The 22,475-nt window shown below is 34.6% G+C and overlaps 1 protein-coding gene across 2 annotated transcripts; it reads left to right on the top strand.

The window, feature by feature from the left end:
- Positions 1–12,863: 12,863 nt before the first annotated feature.
- LOC110668293 (long chain base biosynthesis protein 1) lies at positions 12,864–21,039 on the top strand. Of its 2 annotated transcripts, none has more exons than XM_021829479.2 (13): positions 12,864–12,999; positions 13,456–13,601; positions 13,706–13,800; positions 14,271–14,362; positions 14,680–14,773; positions 14,867–14,939; positions 15,048–15,180; positions 15,909–16,083; positions 17,608–17,748; positions 17,829–17,924; positions 18,074–18,215; positions 20,424–20,551; positions 20,648–21,039. In XM_021829479.2, exons 2-13 carry the CDS (start codon positions 13,496–13,498, stop codon positions 20,822–20,824), a joined length of 1,452 nt encoding a protein of 483 aa, XP_021685171.2. In that variant the 5' UTR covers positions 12,864–12,999; positions 13,456–13,495; the 3' UTR covers positions 20,825–21,039. The 2 variants fall into 2 exon arrangements, with proteins under 2 accessions (XP_021685171.2, XP_021685172.2); XM_021829480.2 differs by lacking the exon at positions 12,864–12,999 and adding an exon at positions 13,113–13,235.
- Positions 21,040–22,475: the final 1,436 nt, after the last annotated feature.

Raw genomic sequence — 22,475 nt, 5'->3', positions numbered from 1 at the left:
GGATTTTCATCTCAGCGGGCTTGCTCTAACTTTTGCCTAAGCGGCCCTTCCAGGTTTTCCACCTAGCAAGCTCCCTTTTTTTTTTTAGATAATTATCAGGGCATTCATATCAAGTACCTATCTTGTCATACTCAGAAGACATAGATTAAATTAAAACAATGCAGTTCAATTACTTAATCATTTGATGTATCCCTCAAGACACAAACATTCGCGATCATAATTAAATAAAATCCATTCCTAGTTAATGCAATAAAAACTTCTTTATTTATTCAGGTACACCATTACTCTCTCTTACATTCAGTTTTGCCAAATTTCTAACCTTCCAAAGTTAGAAATAAGCTTTATAACCTACTGAATGGCCTTTTCAGGTTTTCCATCCAGATCTTTTCTCATCTCTCCTTTTGCCTAGACCGCCTTTCGCAAGTTTTCAATCTAGCATTTTTTTTTTTACCCCTACTTTTGCCTAGACCGTCTTTTGTAAGTTTTCAACCTAGCGAGCCTATCTCACACAAAGTATCGTTTGAGCTTGTCTAAGTTGACTGGTTCTTGAAATTCATTCCCATCCAGGTCTGATACTCTTACAGCACCTCCTGGCAAGTTCTTTTTGATTATGTATGGACCATCCCAGTTTGGCTTAAACTTTCCTCTTGGCTCAAAAGGGATGGGCCGAGCTTGTTTCAAAACCATGTCTCCCTCTTTGATCTTTCTTGGCTTCACCTTCTTATTAAAGGCCCTTGCTATCTTCCTCTGATAAGCCTGCATATGATACAAGGCTCGCATCTTCTTCTTATCAATCAAAGCTAATTCTTCATATCTTTTCTGGGCCCGCTCATTTTCTAGAATCTTAGCTTCTAGTATCACTATCAAGGATTTGACCTCTAGCTCAATGGGTAGCACTGCTTCAGTCCCATACAGTAAAGAGAATGGAGTTGCCCCTGTGGATGTTCTTGTAGTAGGGTGATAACCCCAAAGAGCATAAGGGAGTTTATCAGGCCAATCCTTATAGGTTTCAATCATTTTTCTCAAAATGGTTTTCACATTCTTATTTGCTGCTTCTACTGCTCCATTTGTCTGTGGCCTGTATGGTGAGGACTTGTGATGCTTAATCTTGAATTCGGTAATTAATTCTAAGAAATCACCTTTGAACTGGCTACCATTATCTGATATCCTCTCATGGGGTACCCCAAACCTGCAAATCAAGTTCTTTCGCACAAACTTACTTATCTGTTTGGCCGCTACTACTTTATAAGATTCAGCTTCAACCCACTTGGTGAAATAGTCAATTGCCATAATAATAAATCTATGGCCATTAGAAGCCGTGGGAGAAATCTTCCCAATAATGTCTATGCCCTATATTGAGAATGGCCACGGTGAAGTCATACTGTAGAGTTCACTGGACGATAGGTGATTCAAATTCCCATGGATTTGGCACTCATGACATCTTTTCACAAATTTAGCACAGTCAGTATCCATGGTAGACCAGTAATAGCCCAATCTTAAAATTTTGCCCGCTAATGCCTTTCCGTTCATATGAGGACCATACACTCCTGCATGTACTTCCTCCATTATCTGCTCAGACTGCTTTTTTGTCACACACAAGAGCAATAGTCCTTCAAAGAACCTTTTGTAGAGTTGCCCTCCAGCCAAAGTTAATTGAGTAGCTAATCTACGAATTGTAGCTCTATCCCTACTATTGGCTGACTATGGGTATTCTCCTACCTCTAAATATCTTCTTATGTCCTCATACCATTTCATCTCATCTTCTAGATCTAAATGTGCTATTATTAACCCTTCATAGCATGGGATTCTACTCCTCATCAGGATAACTGGCTGGGTCAGCTTCTGATCAACCTTCTCCCATAAGGATGCCAGCATGGCTAGAGCATCAGCCATCTGGTTCTAAGTTTTAGGCATGTGCTTCATAGTCACTTCCTCAAAGCTAAATAATAGTTTCTTAGCATACTCCAGGTATGGCCTCAACTTTTCTTCTTTCAATTCCCATTCACCTTTAACATGGGAAACCACTAGCATTGATTCTCCAAACACCTCTACTTTTTTAGCCCCAACAGCTATTAATGCCTCTAGGCCACAAATGCAAGCCTCATATTCTGTAATATTATTAGTGGCTGGGAAACATAGCCTTTTGACATTAACAATTGTTTTCCATTCGGTGCTTCCAAAACTACCCCCATACCGGCTCCGCTCTTATTCATGGCCCCATCAAAGTACATTTTCCATGGCTGGACCTCTACTAGCTTGAGACTCTCATCCAGGAAGGCTGTTTCGACTTCTTCCTCCTCATTAACTGGATTTTCAGAAAGAAACTCGACCATTACATGCCCTTTGATGGTTTTTCGAGTCTCATACACAATATTAAATTCAAACAGTAGGACCAACCATTTGGCCAATTTTTCAACTAACGCCGATACTTTAAATAGGTACTTTAAAGGATCCATCCGGGATACTACAATAACTCGATGGGTCTGAAAGTAGTGCCTTAACTTCTTAGTTGCCCATACTACAGCCAGACAGGTTCTTTCTATTAGTGAATAATTCTCCTCATAAGCAAGGAGTTTCTTACTGATGTAATAGATGGCTCTCTCCAGATTCTCTACTTCTTGTGCCAACATTGCCCCCAGGGCCATGTTTTCCACCGATAGGTAGAGGATTAGAGGGATGTTAGGGATGGGTGGTGACAAAATTGGTGGATTGCTCAAGTATTGCTTTATCTTTTCAAACGCCTCTTAACATTGCTCATTCCACACCACTGGCTGATTCTTTCTTAGTAGCTTAAAAATTGGTTCACAGGTAGTTGTGAGCCTAGCTATGAACCTACAAATGTACTGTAATTTTCCTAAGAAACCTCCAATCTCTTTTTCTGTTCTTAGGGCTGGCATCTCCTGGATTGCCTTCACCTTATCTGGGTCAACGTCAATCCCTTTTCTACTGATCATATGCCCTAACAATTTGCCTGAAGTGACCCCAAACACACACTTGCTAGGGTTCAGTCTCAATTTATATTTGATGACCCTCTGAAAGAACTTCTCTAATGCCTCAAAATGTCTCTCCCTAGTTAGGGATTTTACTACCATGTCATCCACATATACTTCAACTTCTTTATGCATCATGTCATGAAATAACATAGTAGCCATACTCTGATAAGTCGCATCAGCATTTTTTAGCCCAAAAGGCATGACCTTATAACAATAAGTCCCTCATTCGTGAAAAAAGCTGTCTTTGCTTTATCTATCAAATCCATGAGGATCTAATTATATCCCGAAAAACCATCCATGAAAGAGTACATGGCCATGCAAGCAGCGCTGTCAATAAGCACATCGATGTGAGGCAATAGGAAATCATCCTTAGGAGTATCCTTATTCAAGTCCCTGTAATCTACACACATCCGAACTCGCCCATCCTTCTTGGGGACTGGCACAATGTTGCGGGATACTTAATTACTTCAATGAAATCAGCCTCAATGACCTTTTTCATCTCTTGAGCTATCTTTTCTTCCATTCTGGCCTAAGCTGACGCTTCTTTTATTTTCCTGGCCTCATATTAGGGTCTGTGGGGATCTTATGTTATACTATGTCTCGATCAATTTCCAGCATATCTTTATAAGACCAGGCAAATGCTTCTTGGTACTTTATTAATAAGGCTATAAATTTATCTCTTTCTTTTTGGGTTAAATCTTCAGCTAACTTAATGTCTTTAGGATCATCTGGTGTACCCAAATTAATAGAGATTGATTTTAATGCATTAACAGAAACAGATTCTAAATGATTATGAATGCCATGCGTGTAGCCATTAGGATGAACATCAAACAAGTAAGCAAAAGGACTAGTCATATTATTTATTTTTGCCTCAAAATCATCATCAATTACATCAGAAAAAACAATATCAGTATCACTACTGTGAGCATTACAAAAGACAGACTCAAACTTAGGGGTGTAGGTCCAAGTGCTTGGCTTCCATGCAGACCTTAACTTGATGGCACTGACCTCTTGTTCTAATTCCTCAACATGCGGCAGCTCCTGGTCATCAGTCCATGTAATTGTGCCCTCCCTGATAAACTTGGTGGGCTTGAGTCCCTCTTCATCTTCAGTTGACTGATAGCCCAGCCCATATCTAGTAATCTGCCCCTTTATTTCTGGAAAAGTCACTAAGCCATTAACCCGTTTTCCCAGACCCATGCCAGGAAAAAACTTCATCTCTTTCATCATAGTGGCCACCCTAGGGTCCATCTAGTCTCCATAGATCCCAGCAACTTGGAAACCAGACAATAGTAGTACCAAACCATCCACTTGCAGCATAGCTACTTTCCCATCTCTTTCAGCATTGATGATGATTATACCATCTTGGTGCGGGATGTTGATCTTTTGGTGGAGTGTAGAGGGGACTCCACCTAAGGGATGGAACCAGATTCTACCCAACAGTAAGGAGAATGTCATGGGGATGTCTAGCACAATGAACTCAACTTCAGTTTCTATAGGCCCCACCTTAACCATAGTCTTGAATACCCCTATCACGTTTCTCTTTGAATCATCATAGGCCCTAATAACCAGATCAGAACCAGTTAGTTCAGACATAGAAATTCCTAATTTTGGCAGAATCTTCAGAGGGCATACGTTGATGGCTAACCCATCATCTATCATCACACAAGGCACTTTCCACCCTCCAACCTCGGCAGTCACAAACAGAGCCCTGCTATGGTTTCTCCCCTCAGCTGGGAGATCATGATTAGAGAAAGTAATATGAACCCCATCTTCTATAAGCACAACTTTGGCAATCTCTTCTGGAGTTATCTCCGTGGAGACATTGAGTACACTCAGGGCCTTGGTCAGCGCGATTCTGTGTTTTTCTGATGCCAATAGCAATTTCCAGACCGTTACGCTAGCCTGAGTCCTTTTCAATTGCCTAAGGAACTGATCATCCACTTCATCTGTGTCCTCTTCAGCCAACACCTTGGCTTTCCCTCTCACGTCGTCCTTCTCCATGGGTGGATTAGGATAATATCTATCACTCTTAGTCATGTGGCTCACCCTACTCTTTTCCTCTCTGTCGGAGTCAACCCAAACATCTAACAAACCATCCTCATCACTATAACTATCCCAAATATCAATTGTCATTATAGATCGAGGTTTATCAAGCTTTTGGATAGGTTGGATAAGGTTGAGAATTTGGTCAAGGTCAATTGAGGTGCTGGAAATCATGTAAAGTCCTGGTGGAGGTGGAACATAATGGTTGGGCATTGGGTTGGTGCGTGTGTTGGGTTGATTTTCTAGGTCAACTATTTTCTTAGCATAGATCAGGTCCTGAACTTCGTGTTTTAGCCGAAAACATCTATCAGTGTCATGGCCATGAGTTTGATGGAATTGGCAGTATAGGTTAGCATTGTAATTAGGTGGCAGTGGGTTTGGTGGTGGTCTAGGTGCCAAGGGTTGGAGGAGGCCTGGAGCTTTGAGTAGCTCGAAGACTTTAGATAGGGGTTGGTTGAACTAAGAGAACTTTCTAGGGGTGCGGGACACTGTTTGAACCTCAATGACTTTGTTTTCCCCAGTAATGTTGCCAGCTGACTGGTATCCTCCCCTCTTGGGCTGATAACTCTTCCTTTCATTGTTCAATACATCCTCCACTAATACCCCAGCATCATATAGCTATTCAAAGGTAGCCAAGGGATAATAACAAAGTTTCTCATAATAACTAGGCTGCAGACTTTTCACTACCAATCGCTCTTGATCCTTTTCAGCAGGCTTATTGGTCATCTTCATGGTCTTTTTCCTCCATCTCAATAGATACTCTGAAAAGGTTTCATTTGGTTTTTGCCTAGTGGTCTCTAAGTCTCTCAGGGTAACATCTAAAGCTGTATTATAGGAGTATTGTTGCACAAATCTCCTAACTAGCTCCTCCCAATCTTTTCTCACAGTGGCTTCTAGCCCATTATACCATGAAGATGCAACCTTCTAGTGACAAAGAAAAGAACTGAGTGACTTGGTTCTTAGTCAAACCAGTTGTTTTCATGACTATCAGATATGACCTAAGGTGGGTTTTTGGGTCACCAGTACCATCGAATTTAGCCAAATCAGGCATTTTGAATTTTTCAAGTAGATTTCCATCCATTTGGATGTCAAAGTCATATGCATCTAACAGCCCCATTCCAGTAAATTCAGCTTGGCTTTTCACACTGGCCTGAAGTTTTTCCATCATGTCAGTAACAATTCTAATCTCCTCCCTTGTCCCCTTTTCTTTCTTTTTGGCCTTGTCTTGGAGATAATCTTCTTCATTCCAAAGGTCATCAAAGGCCTTCTTTTTACCAGTCTCTTCTTCGGGCCTTTTCACCTGAATGTCACTAGGCCCACCCATCTCAAGTTTCTTCTCAAAGTTGGCCATGATTTTTCCTTCAAGCTTAGCCATCTTGGTATTTAAAGCTTCCTCAAGCTTCCATTTTAGCTTGTGCAGGTGTGACTCTTACTAATCTCTTTCCCTCCACAACCGAAGTGACCTAGTTACAAGTCTTCCTGATGTGTTCTAAAGCTATGTTTACTACAAGAGAAAAAAAAAATACAAGGTTTTAACATCTTATGCTATGTACAAATGCAATGCATGAATGCATGAATATGCACTTTCATTTTTACCTTTGCCTTTGCAAAACTAAAACCGAACCGTACTAATATGACCAAAACTGAACCAAAACCAAACTGTATAAATCGAACTAAAATCGGACCAAAAACTAAATAAAAAAAATCGAAAAGAATGTCTCTAGAAATGAATCTTCGCCCCCTTATGCCTTCAACTCTCACGTGTAGGGTAGGAAAAAAAATTCTATCCTAGACTACAGTACACTAGACGCACCAACAGGGGGTAATCCACGACGACCTTTCCTTTATAAACAAATGATTTGTATCCTTAAAGTTTAACCATAAGTAAGTATCCTCTTACTTAACATGAGTTTTAAAATGGACTTGGGCCTATACACATATTGGGTTTATGCATAGGCCTAGGTTCATCTCAACTACCACTAGAACTTATGGTTTGAACAGTAAGGATACGAATCCAGCACAACAAAAATATACGGGGTACCTAGGATTGAAATCTATGACTCATGGGCTTTATTGGGTAGTAAAAGGGTTACCCATGTGAGAGCTTGTCCATTAAGCACAACGGCTGGAGCTGTGGCTCTTTTATATACTCGAAGGTACGGGCATGGGGTGCTAGCATTCACCAATTTGTCATAGCTCGAGTGAAACTATGGTCTCCTTAGTAAGTACTAGGGGGCTAAAAAGGGTAAGAGTGATCCGTGTGATAGTGTAGTGCAATGCAAAAAGTTTAACAGAGGAATAATATTAAACATGTTGGAGTAAGTATCCATTTAGTCCCCAATAGAGTCGCCAAACTGTAGGACGGGGGCGTGAGGCAAAATATCATCAATTAGAATTATATAAAATGCACCAGGTAATGCCCAGGAAAGATGGTGGAGTCACAATGGTCTCACTTAAGTACCACCTCCTTAGACAGCATTTCCTAGACATGCACTTCATACAATCCTAATAGAATCAAACCACTGGTAAGTACCGTCTTCCCATAACACTACCACGGTACTAAGGATTTATACCACGAAGACATAGATAGACAGGAGTCGCCACCCGGGTAATAACTGGGACATATTCAGTGTTTCTTCCAAGGGTCATGGATGGCAACTTACTCCTTGCAGAGTTTCCACAATCGTCATTACCATAGCCCAATGTCTAGGTTCGGGATAGTGAGTACGTAAGGGGAAGGTGTTAGGCACCCCTTATGCCTGGTCTAACCCCGTTAATTCGAATGTCAGTCCTCTACTAATATTTCTAGAAGTCTTATTTATTATTTCTTTATTAAACTTTATCTTAAAAAATACAATTCTAATCCTACATACGCAAGTAATTCACAAAAGGATTGTTGTTTACACACAATTTTCATGCACAAGTAATTCCTATCTATGGGGTTGCTAATTATTTAAATGATATTTACCAGATGACTAAAATTAATTTATTATTGAGAATTTAATTTACAAACAAATTCAATTTCAAATAAGCCTACGTTTCTATTTAATCTAATTAATTAATTTTCACTAAGTTGCCCTAAGGATAATTGAACTAAGTTAATTATGTACATGTGTAATTTATTCTAATATCACATAAGGCCCAAACAATCACAACCTAATAAAGATTTCTAACATGCAAAATTATTTTACAATTACCAAGTATTAAATTAAATTTATTTTACATGCCAATGTTAGTTTAATTTACAAACATGATTAATTTTAATTTATAAAGTATTTATTTAAATTAATTACATGTAAAAATTGGTTAAATTAAAAATAAAGTTAATTTTAATTTATCAAATAAAAATTCTATTATTACTACAACTTCATGCCAATGATTATTCAAGGAGTTTAGAGCTACTTACCTGTTGGTAAATGCAGTTGTCATTGGGGCAAGCTACCCTTAAAAAATGGTCTTCTCTTCTAGTATGGCAATGATATCACTGGCTTACTCCCGTTTAACTCTATATAAGCGCAACGTAAATGCCCTCTTTGGTACTTACCTTAGGGCTACTTACCAATTTTATTTGTAATAAAAAATAAAGAAACTAAAGAAAATAAAAAAAAATGAAGAAAATATTAATAACAATTTACATTGGATTCTAACTCTAGTCTTCTAAAGGGTTAAGATTCCTAATGAGTTACAACAACCTAATGGTCTAAGTCTTCTAACATGATCCAAATACTTCATAACACTTCTTGAATTAAAAGAACACAGAAAAATAGATCAAATATCAATTAAAACCCAAGAAAATACAAGAACATGCATAAATATACAATTTTCAAATTCTGACAGATTGACGATAGCAAGAAATTCGATTTTTTAAAAATAGTTAGACATGCCTAAAAATCATAAAAAAATTACAGAAGACAGCCTACATATCATACAAGATCATAAAATTTATAAATCAAACAAAACCCTAGCCGAATGGTCTACATAAATCATAACTTTTCTAAGTGACAGAATCATACTACTTTTTTGTAAAATTCATAACTCATTAACCACAACAGATATGAATGCAAAACCAATTGAAAAAGATTCATAAGATTCTGAAATTAATTTTAGACACTAGATTTACACAAAAATATTAAGAAACAAGGAGATATGGGCTCCACAAATCGGGTATCCTACAAATCAAATTTTACAGGAATCTTAACTTCAAACAGCCATAACTTATAAAATACAAAAGCTTTTTTAGTGATTCTTGAGCCTAACATTAATAGAATTTCGTGAAGAATAGGAATATAATTTTCCTAAAATTTTTATAAATTAAAAAAATAACAAAAAATAATAAAAAAATGAGAGACTGAAAACTGAATATGTGCAAAGTTGTTTATCCCCTAAAATTAAATATAATTGCATGATCTATATGAATATACAAGATAAATTGAAGACAAAGAACATAGAATATTGCGTGGCATAAATCTTGAAAAGAGAATAATAAAAACTGACCTTCCAAAAATCTTGTATGAAAATCTTCTTGAAGAAAAGAAAAAAAAATAAGGAAAAACTCAAAGAGTCTTTAATATCTCTAAATTTCCTATAGCTCTAAAATATCTCTAAATAGCTCTGAATTTTCTCTCCCTCTTTCCCCTCCCCTCCCCTCCCCTCCCCTTCTTCCCTTCTCTACTAGGGTATTTATAGGGTTTTGGGAGAGAGGTGTGATAGGGTTTGGAGTCCTAGGGTGATAAAGTTTAGATAACTTAAACAACTATGATTGCAGAATTCGAATAAGACTGGGATATGGGTGAGGTGTTTCAACCAATAAGAAGACAGGAAAAAATGGAAGGCACCAATAGGGAGTGAGGAAGAGGTGTGGTAGGGTTTGGAGTCCTAGTGTGATAAAGTTCAGATAACTTAAACGACTAAGATTGATGAATTTGGGTGAGACTGGAATATAGGTGAGGTGTTCCAACCAATAGAAAGAGAGGGAAAGGAGGTGATACCAATAGGGAGTGAGGAAGAGAGTGGGGCCAAGGAGGAGAGAGATATTTTATTATTTTAATTTTCAAAAAATAATTAAATGGGTCCCATTTAAAATTCCTAACTAAGTTTTCTTAGGCCCATGGAGTCCAATTAAACTTAATTAGATCCATTTAAGAACTACCAATATTAAATTTAAATAAAATAAAATTTTATTTAAATTTAATTAAATTAATTTCTCCAAAACTTTATTATTATTATTTTTTTTTTCAAGATCATTCCACGAAATTAATAATTCAGCTCCATGCCTCCAATTACATCTTACAGTCACATAATTTTTCATCATCGGATTTCCCACGGCCTCAATGCACATACTCATCACAAATAAGGGTTTACAGCGTCCACCGAAATATATATATTTCCATCCTATATATATATATATATATATATATATATATATATATATATATATATATATATATATATATATATATATATATTATTTATTTTTCTTTTATATTTTGGGTGTGTAGAAGATTCGAATATTCAATTTATCAGTTGAAATTGTCTCTCATCCATTGAAAATAACCATTGTCTTAGAAGTTCCAGGTGAGTGGTAATTATAGTATATGGCATCGTTTTAGTCTCTTTTAAAATTTCTTAGCATTAAAATTGTTATTAAATAAAATTTTAAATTAATATTTTAATAATTATTTTACATGTGATTTTCTAGAGTTTTATTTTATTATTAAATTTTATTCCGATTTTGATTAAATAATTAATTTTGTCAATTATCTCTGCATTAGAGCCATTAGGATTCCGGGAACAGGCCTTTAATGTCTTTATATTGATTGATATCTGAATATAAAATTTATCGATGTATTACACTGAATTTATTTGAGATTGATTTGATCTTATTCACTCTCTGAAATTATTGAAATAAACTGTTGGAATTGCACTATCAGTTATTATTTGCTATCTGAAATTTTTTCATGGATTTTGATTGATTTGTACAATTTGATTTTCTGTTTTGAATTGGTACTTGTGCCCAGTATCTGTATCTGCTATCTGGCCCCACCGTGTGGACTATCACGGTAATAGGCTGCATTGTTGAATCATGCATCATTGCACTTTATGGTTTGCATTAGTATCATATGCATTGATATCTGTAAAGGAGGAGGAAAGTATCTAATATCTGGTAGCGAGCTTACCATCTGGCCTTTGGTGATGTGGGGTATCATCACCCTGGTGTACTGTACCATAAAATTTTATTGAATGAATTTATTTTATATATATGGTTTATGACATTATTTTATTAATGATTTTGATAACATAAGCATGATTTTATTGAATAGAAAATTTATTGTGAAATTAATCAAGCGTCTGCCTGTTCTCATTCCGTTGTGTGCAATAATTATCATTCACTAAGTATTAGCTCAAATTATGTTTTCTCTGTCTGTTATTTATTTCAGATTAGTAGAATTCTACAGTTGATCTAAATATTTAGTCCATTTTCTAAAGAGGGACAATATTTGATTTGTTCTTATGGTATGCCTGAATTCATGTTTCTTCGGGCTAATAATTAGTTTAGTTTATTGAATAGTTTAAGTTTTCATTTGAAATCTGTAGAGACTCTGCAGTTTACTTATGGAATATTTATGATGTTTATTAAGTATTTTGTTTATTTAGATTTTATTTATTTTTTGGGATTAGTAAGTGACAATATATTTATTCAAGATACTCTGATAAGGCTTGCATGATTTAAGAATGTTTAAATTATGTGCCGGTCGTAACACAGAATTTTGAGTCATGAAATAACCATACGACCGGCTATATTATATAGTAGTGAGTGTTTGGCACTGAAGGAGTCGTATGCGTCTAAGATAAGAGTTGCAGAGATGAAAATGTTAAGGTGGATGAGTGGCCATACTATATTAGATAAAGTCCGTAATGAGAGTATTAGAGAAAAGGTAGGAGTGGTGCCAATTGAGGATAAGTTGAAAGAAGGGAGATTGAGTTGGTTTGGTCATGTGAAGCGTAAAAATATGGAGGCTCCAATTAGACAAGTAAAGTACATTAGGTTAGAGGATAGAAAAAAAAAAATGGATAGACCTAAATTGACTTGGAAGAGAGTAGTACATGACATAGAAGCATTACAAATTTATGAGGATTTAGCCCAAAATCATTTAGAGTAGAGAAAGCGAATTCATATAACCGACTCTAAATTTTTAGGATAAAAGTTGAGTTGAGTTGAGTTGAGTATGCTATAAAGTTTTATTAATCATAATTTATTAGTTAATAATAATTTTATTTTAAGTGTTAATAAAAAATAAGTTTAATTAATATATTATTTTTTATCTTTTGTTTTTAATTGATTGACATTCACCTAGATTTAGTTAAGGATTGATTTAGAATTGAAATTTAATTAAAATCCATCAAACTTATTTTTGACTCGATCTGTAAATGAATACGTCTAAATATGAAAGCTTAATAACTTTTTTTTTATTTAAAAGATTAAAAGTCAATTTAAAATTTGTATGGACCATTTTATTTGGATCAGATCGAGATCAAAATTTTAAGGTTCATGGTTCTTATTTAAATCGAGATTAGTCTGATGGCGGGTCTACATATATTAGCAAAAGGAAAAACAAATTAGTACAAAGACAATTTAATAATTAAAATTTAAAAATATTTAGATAAAAAATTAAAAATAAAAAAAAATTATGTCATATTGGTGATTTTTTAAAGTCCTCTTGTTAAGACAGGTGGTATACCCTTTCTAAGTTATTTTTAAAGCTCAATATAAATTGATTAATTAATTTTGTTTAATTATAGGGATTAAACATTAAGTTTACCCTTTTTCTAAAAGAATTATCTGAAAATAATACTACGTCGTTTTTAAGCTCTAATGAAGGCCTCAAAAACCGCATAGCATATCTTTAGGAATTTCTTCCTTCTCTCGTCCTCAAATCCTCATACCGCTCACCCTCTATCGGTAAGATCTCCTCTCCCTCAAATTCTCTACAATGGATGCATGCGAATTAACTAGCTCGTATACTCGAAACAATTAGCTTAATATTTCTCACTTTTTCCTCTAATATCTGCTAGTTTAGGATTAATCTGTCAAGATCCATAGCAAAACCGTATCTGTGATTCAGCAGATCAAGCAAACCAATTATTTGATTCACCACTCCAATCGGTCTTTAATTTATTTACTTACTTAAATTTCTGGTGAGTGAGGGTATTTTTATTCAATTGTATATAATTAAAAGAAAATCAGAATCAAATGATCCAATCATTCATGCAGGGACATGCTTGATTTGAATATAGTTTACTTAGCCTTGGGGGGTTTTGATTGCATTTCTATCTGTTTAGCAGGATAATGAATCCATATATAGCATTGCAATGAGTTTGGAATTGAATATCCTTTATGTATGATTGATGCTTGAAGGAGTTGTTTTGCATTCTGGATTCCGATATATCCACAACCAATGGCATCAACTGTTTTGCATATTGTGAATAGTACTTTGGAGTGGGTTACACTGGCTTTGGATACTCCATCTGCTCGAGCTGTTGTTTTTGGCGTTCATATTGGAGGTAGCTAGTTTTTTTCAAGTCTTTTCAACTCTTGATACTATCATATTCATCCAGCTGCTAATCTGTAATTTCGATGACCCATATTTTTTGTGGTTTTATTGAAGGACATCTTTTTGTGGAGGGTCTTCTTCTGGTTGTCATTCTTTTCCTACTATCACAAAAAAGTTACAAGCCCCCTAAACGGCCATTAACAAAGAAGGTCCTTGTAGCAAATAGCTACTTTCCTAATTTGATTACATTATTTAATTATTTGTGTGTTGATTGGAATTGCATTCTGTTTCATGTATATTTTATCATTCACCAAGTGGTCATTCTCTTAATATATCTATCACTTCCACGCTTGTAAAGTTTTAGCCTAAGGCCATGTGGTTCTCTTTTTTTCTGCCCTTGTTAATTGCCATTTGTTTGTACACTAATGCTGGTATGCTATCCTTAAGAGTGATTATAAGACATTCATGTGGTTGCATTTGTTGTTTGTTGAATGCTAATCATGTTATATTCTCCTTAAGAGTAACTATAAGATGTATTGGTGCATGATACTCTGATTAGCTGATTCAATCTCATGTTGTTACTGTTACCTATTGTAGTCTAGTAGTTGTTGCATCATACATTCTAATGGTGCTCTAGCTACACCAAAATAGAATTGCTCAAATTGCATAGTGTCTGTAGGAAATAGATGAGCTATGTGAAGAATGGGTTCCAGAGCCCCTTATTCCTCCCATTACAGAAGAGATGCAATACGAGCCACCTGTATTGGAAAGGTGAACATACTTCTCATCTCCATATTGGTTTATTCTTTCTGATTCTTCTTGAAATTGTCAATATGCTTGTATGTGCAGTTCTAACCTTCCTTTCCCCCCTTATTCTTCTTCTTCTTCTTCCTCTTCTTCTTCTTTTGAGAAAAACCATTTTGGTAGCTACTAATTTAAGCCTTTCTGGTTGTCCAATTACTACGTTATGCCCTTCTAAAGATGCTTTTGTATAGACAGATAGTGCAGCACCATAGTGTTTATGTGACTTTAAAGATCCAAGTTAATGGTTAGATTCTGAAGATTTCTCATTTCCTCTATTTATGCAGTGCTGCTGGGCCACATACAATAATCAATGGCAAAGAAGTTGTGAACTTTTCTTCAGCTAATTATCTTGGATTAATAGGGCATGAGAAATTACTTGTGAGAGAATTTGTTCCTAATAATCCTTTTTCTTTTTTTTTTGGTCTTTTAGGATAATGGTTTTCCTTTGTTTATAACAAAGTTTTATATCAGGAGTCTTGCACCTCTGCATTGGAAAAATATGGTGTTGGTTCATGTGGTCCTCGTCAGTTCTATGGCACTATTGGTAATACTCAATTTTAAACTGTCCTCACTCCTCATTGGAGAATACTTTATATAATTATAATGTTTTGCACATAAAATATTTAACCTTCAACAAATTTCTTTTCCTTAGATGTCCACCTTGATTGTGAGGCTAGAATAGCGAAGTTTTTGGGAACTCCTGATTCAATTCTCTATTCGTATGGACTTTCCACCATATTCAGCGCAATTCCATGTTTCTGCAAAAAAGGAGACATAATAGTTGTGTGAGTACATGTAGTCTCAACTGTATTATTATTTTTCTAAAAGTAAACAAGGTGAGTATTTGGATAATATGGCAAGTGTTTCATATTATCCCTATAATTAAACAAAATTAATTATAGGCATTGGTAGCTTGGATACTTCACTAGCAGATAATTCTTTAAATTTTTATTAATTATGATAACCAACTGTGAGAATTCATTAGAGCTTAAAAACGACGTAATATTATTTTCAGATAATTCTTTTAGAAAAAAGGGTAACTTACCAACGGGTACTCTTGTTTAATTTTTTTTAAGACAGCAAACATGAGAATTCGTTTGCAAACAAATTGTTATAATGAAATTCATCTGCAAATCAAATGAAATCCATATTCCTTTATTGTAATAGGTGGTATTTGTTAAATTTTTATTAATTATGATAACCAACTGCGCTTTCCTTCTATTAGATGACCCAAAAAAGCTCCTCCGATGCTATAATATTTAATCAATCTCACTTAGCATTACAAATCTTTTTGTTTTTCTTATCTTTGAAGGTGAAAAATTCATTTATGAGTTGTTTGATGCTGTTATTCATTGCTCATATTTGCTTATGTCTTGGACTTATGGTTATATAAATATCTTGCACCTTTAAGAATTGTGGCTCTATTTTTTGGAATTTATCTTTTAGCATAGATCGAATAGTGCTTAAGTTTGTATCCCCTTATGGATGTTTATTTTTGGGGTCTTTCTTCCAGTGATGAAGGAGTCCACTGGGGAATACAAAATGGCCTTTACCTTTCTAGAAGCACCATTGTGTATTTTAAACATAATGACATGGAATCACTACAAAACACGTTGGAGAAAATAACTGCTGAGAATAAGCGTGCTAAACAATTGCGTCGCTACATCATTGTTGAAGCAATATACCAGGTATTCTTTGTCAGTTATGCAAAATAAATTTCTTCTTTCAATTGTTTTCTCATGTTTCACTATTTAATTGCACCATTCTCTTTAGTCTTAAAGTTGCAATTTTCAATTTTCATTTACTATATATTTCCAATTTTGTTGAGAATTTGTAGTTGTAAAAATTGTTGGTTGGTGGTGGTCCTGGTTTCATTTTGATAAGCTCAGGTATGAAAATGCGATTTGAACATAAAAATGATATCTGATCATGGTTCCAGCAAAGTGGGGCATTGAGAGGGAGAATCTGGAGAAATGCTATCATTCAAGCTCAAACCTTTCATAGTTATGCCAAGCTATGTAGTCTTTGATGTCAGCATAACATTGTGATGCTACTATTAAGCATTGTGATATTCCTTTTTTTTTTTCTTTCATTCTTTCTAGCAGCAGCTAATTAGACAAATAAAAAAAGAAGGAACAAAACTATTAGAATCAAAACCTTACTAAACCCAATATTCAAAACCCAAAATTCCCTAATTCATCTATAACTCTCATCCTAACCTAGATTATCGTACCAAACACTTCTATATGGAAGAAGGTTTTTTTTTTTTCATCTATCTCTTTCTTTTTTTTTTTTCATCTATCTCTTTCTTTTTTTTTTTTTCAGTTATATTACAACTGTTGTTGTAAATGGAGCTTATATTTTTCCTGTAGAAGATATCTACAAGAGAATATACATTTTTTAAATTTTTTTTGTGGTCGAAAATTCTGTAGTTAAGTATGTAACTATTAGTTGCACATCCATGTTTATGTTTCAAGGCCCTTTTTCATCTATGTCGGCAAATTTCAGTTGATTAGTGAATTTTCGGCTATACATTTAAACAAGGAGTTTAAGGTTAAGAAGTTGAATTAGAAGTAAGAAAAAGAAAATTTTAGTAAATTGTTTTGGAATGGTGATTGGTAGCTTGGATACTTCACTAGCAGCAGTTTTTGAAGACCGAAAGGGTGTAAAGAGATGATAAAAAGAAATCACACCAGGCACATGAGCCTTTTAGATCAAATCAAAATACTCATAATTCCATAATAAAAAAAACTAAGAAATATAACTAGCTGCAGAGATTTTTATGGAGATCTATAGTTCTACACAATTGACATAATACTCATATCCTAGATAGGAAATTTCATTAGAACTATACTAATTGACATAATAAATAATTAAACCTAAATAATCCTATCTAGTTATTCAAAACTGCATGGGTTTTTTTCCTTTTCATTTTTCATGTTTATTTTGTCTTTACTTGAAAGTGATTCCTTGGGTGCCTGGCCTCTATTTTTGCCCCCAAGTTTTTTCGTTTTAAAGAGGAGGGGGGGGGGGGGGGGGTGTTTGCGGAGAGGGGAGGGGGCTGTTGAATGCTGATGAATCTATTTTTCTTCCTGCCTTTATTGATTAAGTTCAATAGACTTGATTGCTGATGCAATATGGTTTTTTGGAAAAAAAAAAAAAGGATACTCACTTGACTAGAAGATTTGTTGTTTTGATCTTGAAATCTTCAGAATTCTGGCCAAATAGCACCATTAAATGAGATTATCAGATTGAAGGAGAAATATCGCTTTCGTGTTTTGTTGGATGAGAGCAACTCATTTGGAGTCCTCGGCAGATCCGGAAAAGGTCTAACTGAATACTATGGTGTTCCAGTACGTTTTAAAAACACGATGCTTTCTTTTTATTAGTATAAACTCTGTAATTTAAAATTTATGAGGTTGAGGACTTGCAGGTTGACAAGATAGATATTATAACTGCAGCAATGGGGCATGCTTTAGCCACTGAAGGGGGATTCTGCACTGGAAGTGCAAGAGTCATTGATCACCAAGTAGGAAAACATAGATGCCTAAAAATGGAACCATTTTATTGAAAGTTGGATAATCTGACTTGTTGGATAATCTGACTTGTTGGATTTAATGACTCTTTTTTTATCCTATTCTTAAATGCTTATGCATTGTGTTTGCTAATCTTTTGCAGCGACTGAGCAGCTCTGGATATGTCTTTTCAGCTTCTTTGCCTCCATATCTTGCAAGTGCTGCAATTACTGCTATTGATGTCCTGGAGGGTAATCCTGCTCTAGTAGCCAAGCTGAAAGAAAACATTGCTATATTGTGGAAAGGTTAGTGCTGATTCCATTACCATCTGTAATCACTTTTTCATTTTCATTTTTCCCCTCGTCTATAGACTGGGACTGTGTTTTTGCAAAAACTGAGGTGGCACTATTTCTATATTTCACTGTGGAAAGAAGTTGCTGTCAGTATCTCTTATTAAACTGACAATTCTCCTTATAGACTTTCCAGTGGAAGTATGTGCTTGGAAACATATTCCTTAATAAAATTTGAGCTGTATGAGTTAATGTAATGTGTCAATTATTGACATTTGAACAAGAGTGTCATAGCATTTAATCTCACAATCAATAGAATTTAATGTTGTGAACCATTTAGCTGTGGATCAAGCTTGTTTTGAGTCAAGTTGAGATACAGAAATCTAGATCACAGTATTGGAATAATGCATGCGTGCACACACATATGCATGTGCTTAGAAATGCATATTGCCCTCATATAGAGAGGAAAGAACAATTACGCAATTTATGCTGGACAGGTATGACAATTTTGCAATTAAGGGTTCAAAAAGAATGGCTGATGAATCTATAAGTCTTCATGAGTTGAACATGGTTGCTTTTAAAGAAATTAAAAAAAGGAATTTATTGAATTCTCAAAATATGCATTTAAAGTGGCTGAGCATTCAAGATAGTGAAAATTCAGTAAAACCAAAAAGAGAAAGCATTTGGAAATTGGAACAGTTTCCATCTGTATCTTTGGAAGATATCTTTTACACTGTACATTGATTTAGGAGATAGCTGTGTGAAAGGCATTGCTCTGTACTTATCTCATAAAAATAAGATATCTGCCCCCAAAAATAATAAAATAAAATAAAATAAACATGATATTGGTTCTTTCATAGTTATTAAAGGTGGCTGAGGTGCAGCCCTTAACATCTCAATCATTGAAAGGCAGGCGACCTTAATGAGGTGTGCACCTATTGTCAAGGCTTGTGCCTTGGCATGAGTATTTGTTCTGCATTTTTTTTTTTCCCACTAATGCCATACCATCTACAAATCTCCACTTCTGATTCAGCCATGCAAGTGACCTTACCATGATCTCATGTACATTGGGCCAAATTAAAGCAATTTAAAGATAAAAGGAGAAAGAAGGAAACTGATGTTGATCTAGATCAGACATAGACAGCCTATATAAAAAGGGGAAGAACTGCTTTGGGGTTTTCAGGCAGCTACAGCCAGGTTCACCCCCCCCCCCCCCCTCCTCCTTTCTCTCTCTCTCTCTCTCTCTCTCTCTCTCTCTCCCTCCCCATCATCTATCTTCTCTATTCGTCCTCACTCCAATTTTCAAGTTCTTTTCTTCCAGCCCCTTCCTTCCTTATTTGTTTTCTTCTCTTTTCTCATCTATTCTATTCCTTCTTTTCATTCTACCTATGGCGCCTCCCTTCCCGCCTGGCTTTTCTTTTCTCTTTACCTTTGGCGCCTCCCTTCCCGCCTGGCTTTTCTTTTCTCTTTCTTTAGATGCCTACTGGATCGCATGTATCTTCATGGCCTTTTTTAATGTTTTTAGTTGATTTTTTGCTATATTTTTATGGAAGAATCTGCTGACTAATCTAGCTTGCATGAATTGTTGTCATCATTAATTTGACAAGCAATGTGCAATTAAGGGGGGAAAAAAGAGGTTAGACTGACAATATACAAAACGTTTTTTCTGTTGTTTAGATTGTTAATTTTGGCTTCTTAATTTACCATGTTAAATTGTTGATTTTGCAATGTTAAATCATTAATTATGCTTAGGAAAAAGTTTAATATTGTTGGTTTTAGTTAAAAAAAAACAATGTGATGAATATGGAATTATGGATCATAAAAATTTATATTCAAAAGATTGGCACTAGAGTTCTAAATGTTTCATATTAGTACAATTAGTGTTATTTTCTTTCTTTTGCAGCTTAACTTTGTTAAGGCACACACCGGCATGATCTCTTTGTGCCCTGCACCTTCAATAGCCATGGGATTTTTTTTTCCTGTTACAAAATGGCTAAATGTTGTTATTGATATTTTTCTTGCATTTTGTTTCTCCAATGTAGACAGAATTTTATGAGCACCCAGATTATCCTTGTTATTTAAGAGTTGGTACCAAAACACAATATTTTCAATGGAGACACCTGTTTGGTCTCACAAAGTATCCCAATTTTGAATGAACAAGTATAGGTCTCTTGCTGTTATGTTGTTGGGTTCTTAATCTTTTATTTGTTTATTTCACTGCAGGATTGTCAAACATACGGGGTCTCTCTATAGCAAGCCATCCAGAATCACCTATTGTTTTTCTGAGACTTGAGAAGTCCAAAGGTTCAGTAAAAGATGACCTAAAACTCCTTGAGCAAATTGCTGATTGTGTAAGTGATTAGTTCTTTATCTTCACTATGAATCTGTGATCACATTTTTCTTGAGCCTGTTCTTATTTTTTTCCCTTAATACTGATGAAATTTCAGGCCTTGAAGGAAGACTCGGTGTTTGTAGTAGTTACCAAAAGATCAACACTTGATAAATGCCGTTTGCCTGTAGGAATCAAATTGTTCGTATCAGCTGCTCATTCAGAATCTGATATGTTCAAGGCATGTGAATCCTTGAAGAGATTTACAGAATCGTTGCTGAGTAATTATAACTGAATGTTGTGTTAGATAATTTCTGTCTGTATCTGTACTGTGCCAGATCAGATCAGATATGGACTGGCATTCTTCCTTTGAACATTGTTAGAAAGAATTTCAGTATGAGAGGTCAGTAGATATTGATAGTTTATGGAATTTTCGTTAGATCAAATGCCGTACTGGATTGATGAGTAACAAATGGTTAAATTTTATCTATGAATGGTTGTAATTTTCAAGGGCTTCTAAAATGTTTTGATAAAATAATGCAGTGGTTTGTGGAACTGGAAACACATTTGATCAAACTGAGGCTGGTATAGGGTGTGTATGGATGTCTGCTATGCTGCCAACCTGAAAAAAGGGTGTTGAAGAACACCGCACACTGACGGGCAAGATGTATTATTTTTGGGTCCAGGGCCTGGGGAGACTGACTAAATAATCAATGGTGGCTCCATCATAAACAATTAAACATGCATTAGCAGTGGGCTGGGATCTGAGTTCACAAAGAAACAAAATATCGTTAATGATATTTTAGAGAATAAACATATCACCATCAACGGTTTACACAAAATAATTCTTTAACATCATCAAAATTATTTTATGTCTATAATTAATTTAATTAATTTTTATAAAATTAATTATGTTTTATTAACTAAATTATGAGGCCTAAATCATGTAATTATTTTGGGTGATTATACGGATAAGCAAGTTTAGCTAAGGAGCGGAAGTTAAGAGAGGAGGTAAGCTGAAGATGAAAGTGTGAGTAGTTAAAGAAACCTCCAGCACGTTACATGAACGGGGGACACGAAAAAGTGGCGACTCCAAATGATTTCAGGCGAGCTTATACAAGGAGAATGAGATGCATATAAAGGTTGTTGTTTGATTGATAACTTTTAACATAATATTTAGTGTTATAATTTCAGTTAAAATATTATCTTTTTTTTTTCTATTTATATTGTTTAGTTGCTATGATACATACAGTGTTTATAATAATATTGAAAAGTTGAGAAAATGATTTATGAAATAATATCTCTCTTAATTTTTAGAAGTTGATCAGTTTTGACTATGATTAGAAAGATAATACCACTATTTTTATATTTAACAGTCAATATAACAGTTATCACTATAAAAAAAAAATTTTACAACTGATTTTTTACAATTGACTGAAATTGATTACTATTAGCAATCACTTTTGTAGCTAATTTATTATTTCAGTTTTTTTTAGTAAAATAATTAATTTTTAACTTTTAAAAATTTAACAATCGATTTCAAAAATTGGTTGCTAATAGATATTATAAAAACCTTAAATATACAATTAATAATTGATTTTAAAATTGATTGCTAAATTAAAGAGCTTTTTTAATTGACTTCAAATTTTACAAAAATCAATTGTTATTAATAACTAATTTAAGTCGGTTATGAAAATCGATTGTTAAATTTAAAGCTTTTTTTCAAAGATTAATTGTATACTTAAGATTTTTATAATATCTATTAGCAACCAATTTTTGAATTGGTTATTAAATTTTTAAAAATTAACTGTTTTACTAAAAAAATTAAAATTATAAATTATTTATAAAATTGATTGCTAATAGTAATCAATCTCAGTCGGTTGCAAAAAAATTGGTTGCAAAACTGATTTTTTTTTTTTAGTGATTTCGATTTTTCTTTTATTTGC

This window comes from Hevea brasiliensis, chromosome 10 (assembly GCF_030052815.1).
Source record: "Hevea brasiliensis isolate MT/VB/25A 57/8 chromosome 10, ASM3005281v1, whole genome shotgun sequence".
Lineage (NCBI taxonomy): Eukaryota > Viridiplantae > Streptophyta > Magnoliopsida > Malpighiales > Euphorbiaceae > Hevea > Hevea brasiliensis.
The sequence above is the reverse complement of the archived record's forward strand: the minus strand, read 5'-3'. Positions and strand labels throughout refer to the sequence as shown.

What these genes read in the sequence shown, in the direction of transcription:
- LOC110668293 (XM_021829479.2), top strand. Translation starts at nt 13,496, where the DNA reads ATGGCATCAACTGTTTTGCATATTGTGAATAGTACTTTGGAGTGGGTT. An exon ending in TAGGGCATGAGAAATTACTT is followed by an intron (nt 14,774 to 14,866) that starts GTGAGAGAATTT and finishes GTTTTATATCAG; the next exon opens with GAGTCTTGCACCTCTGCATT. An exon ending in CAAGAGTCATTGATCACCAA is followed by an intron (nt 17,925 to 18,073) that starts GTAGGAAAACAT and finishes AATCTTTTGCAG; the next exon opens with CGACTGAGCAGCTCTGGATA.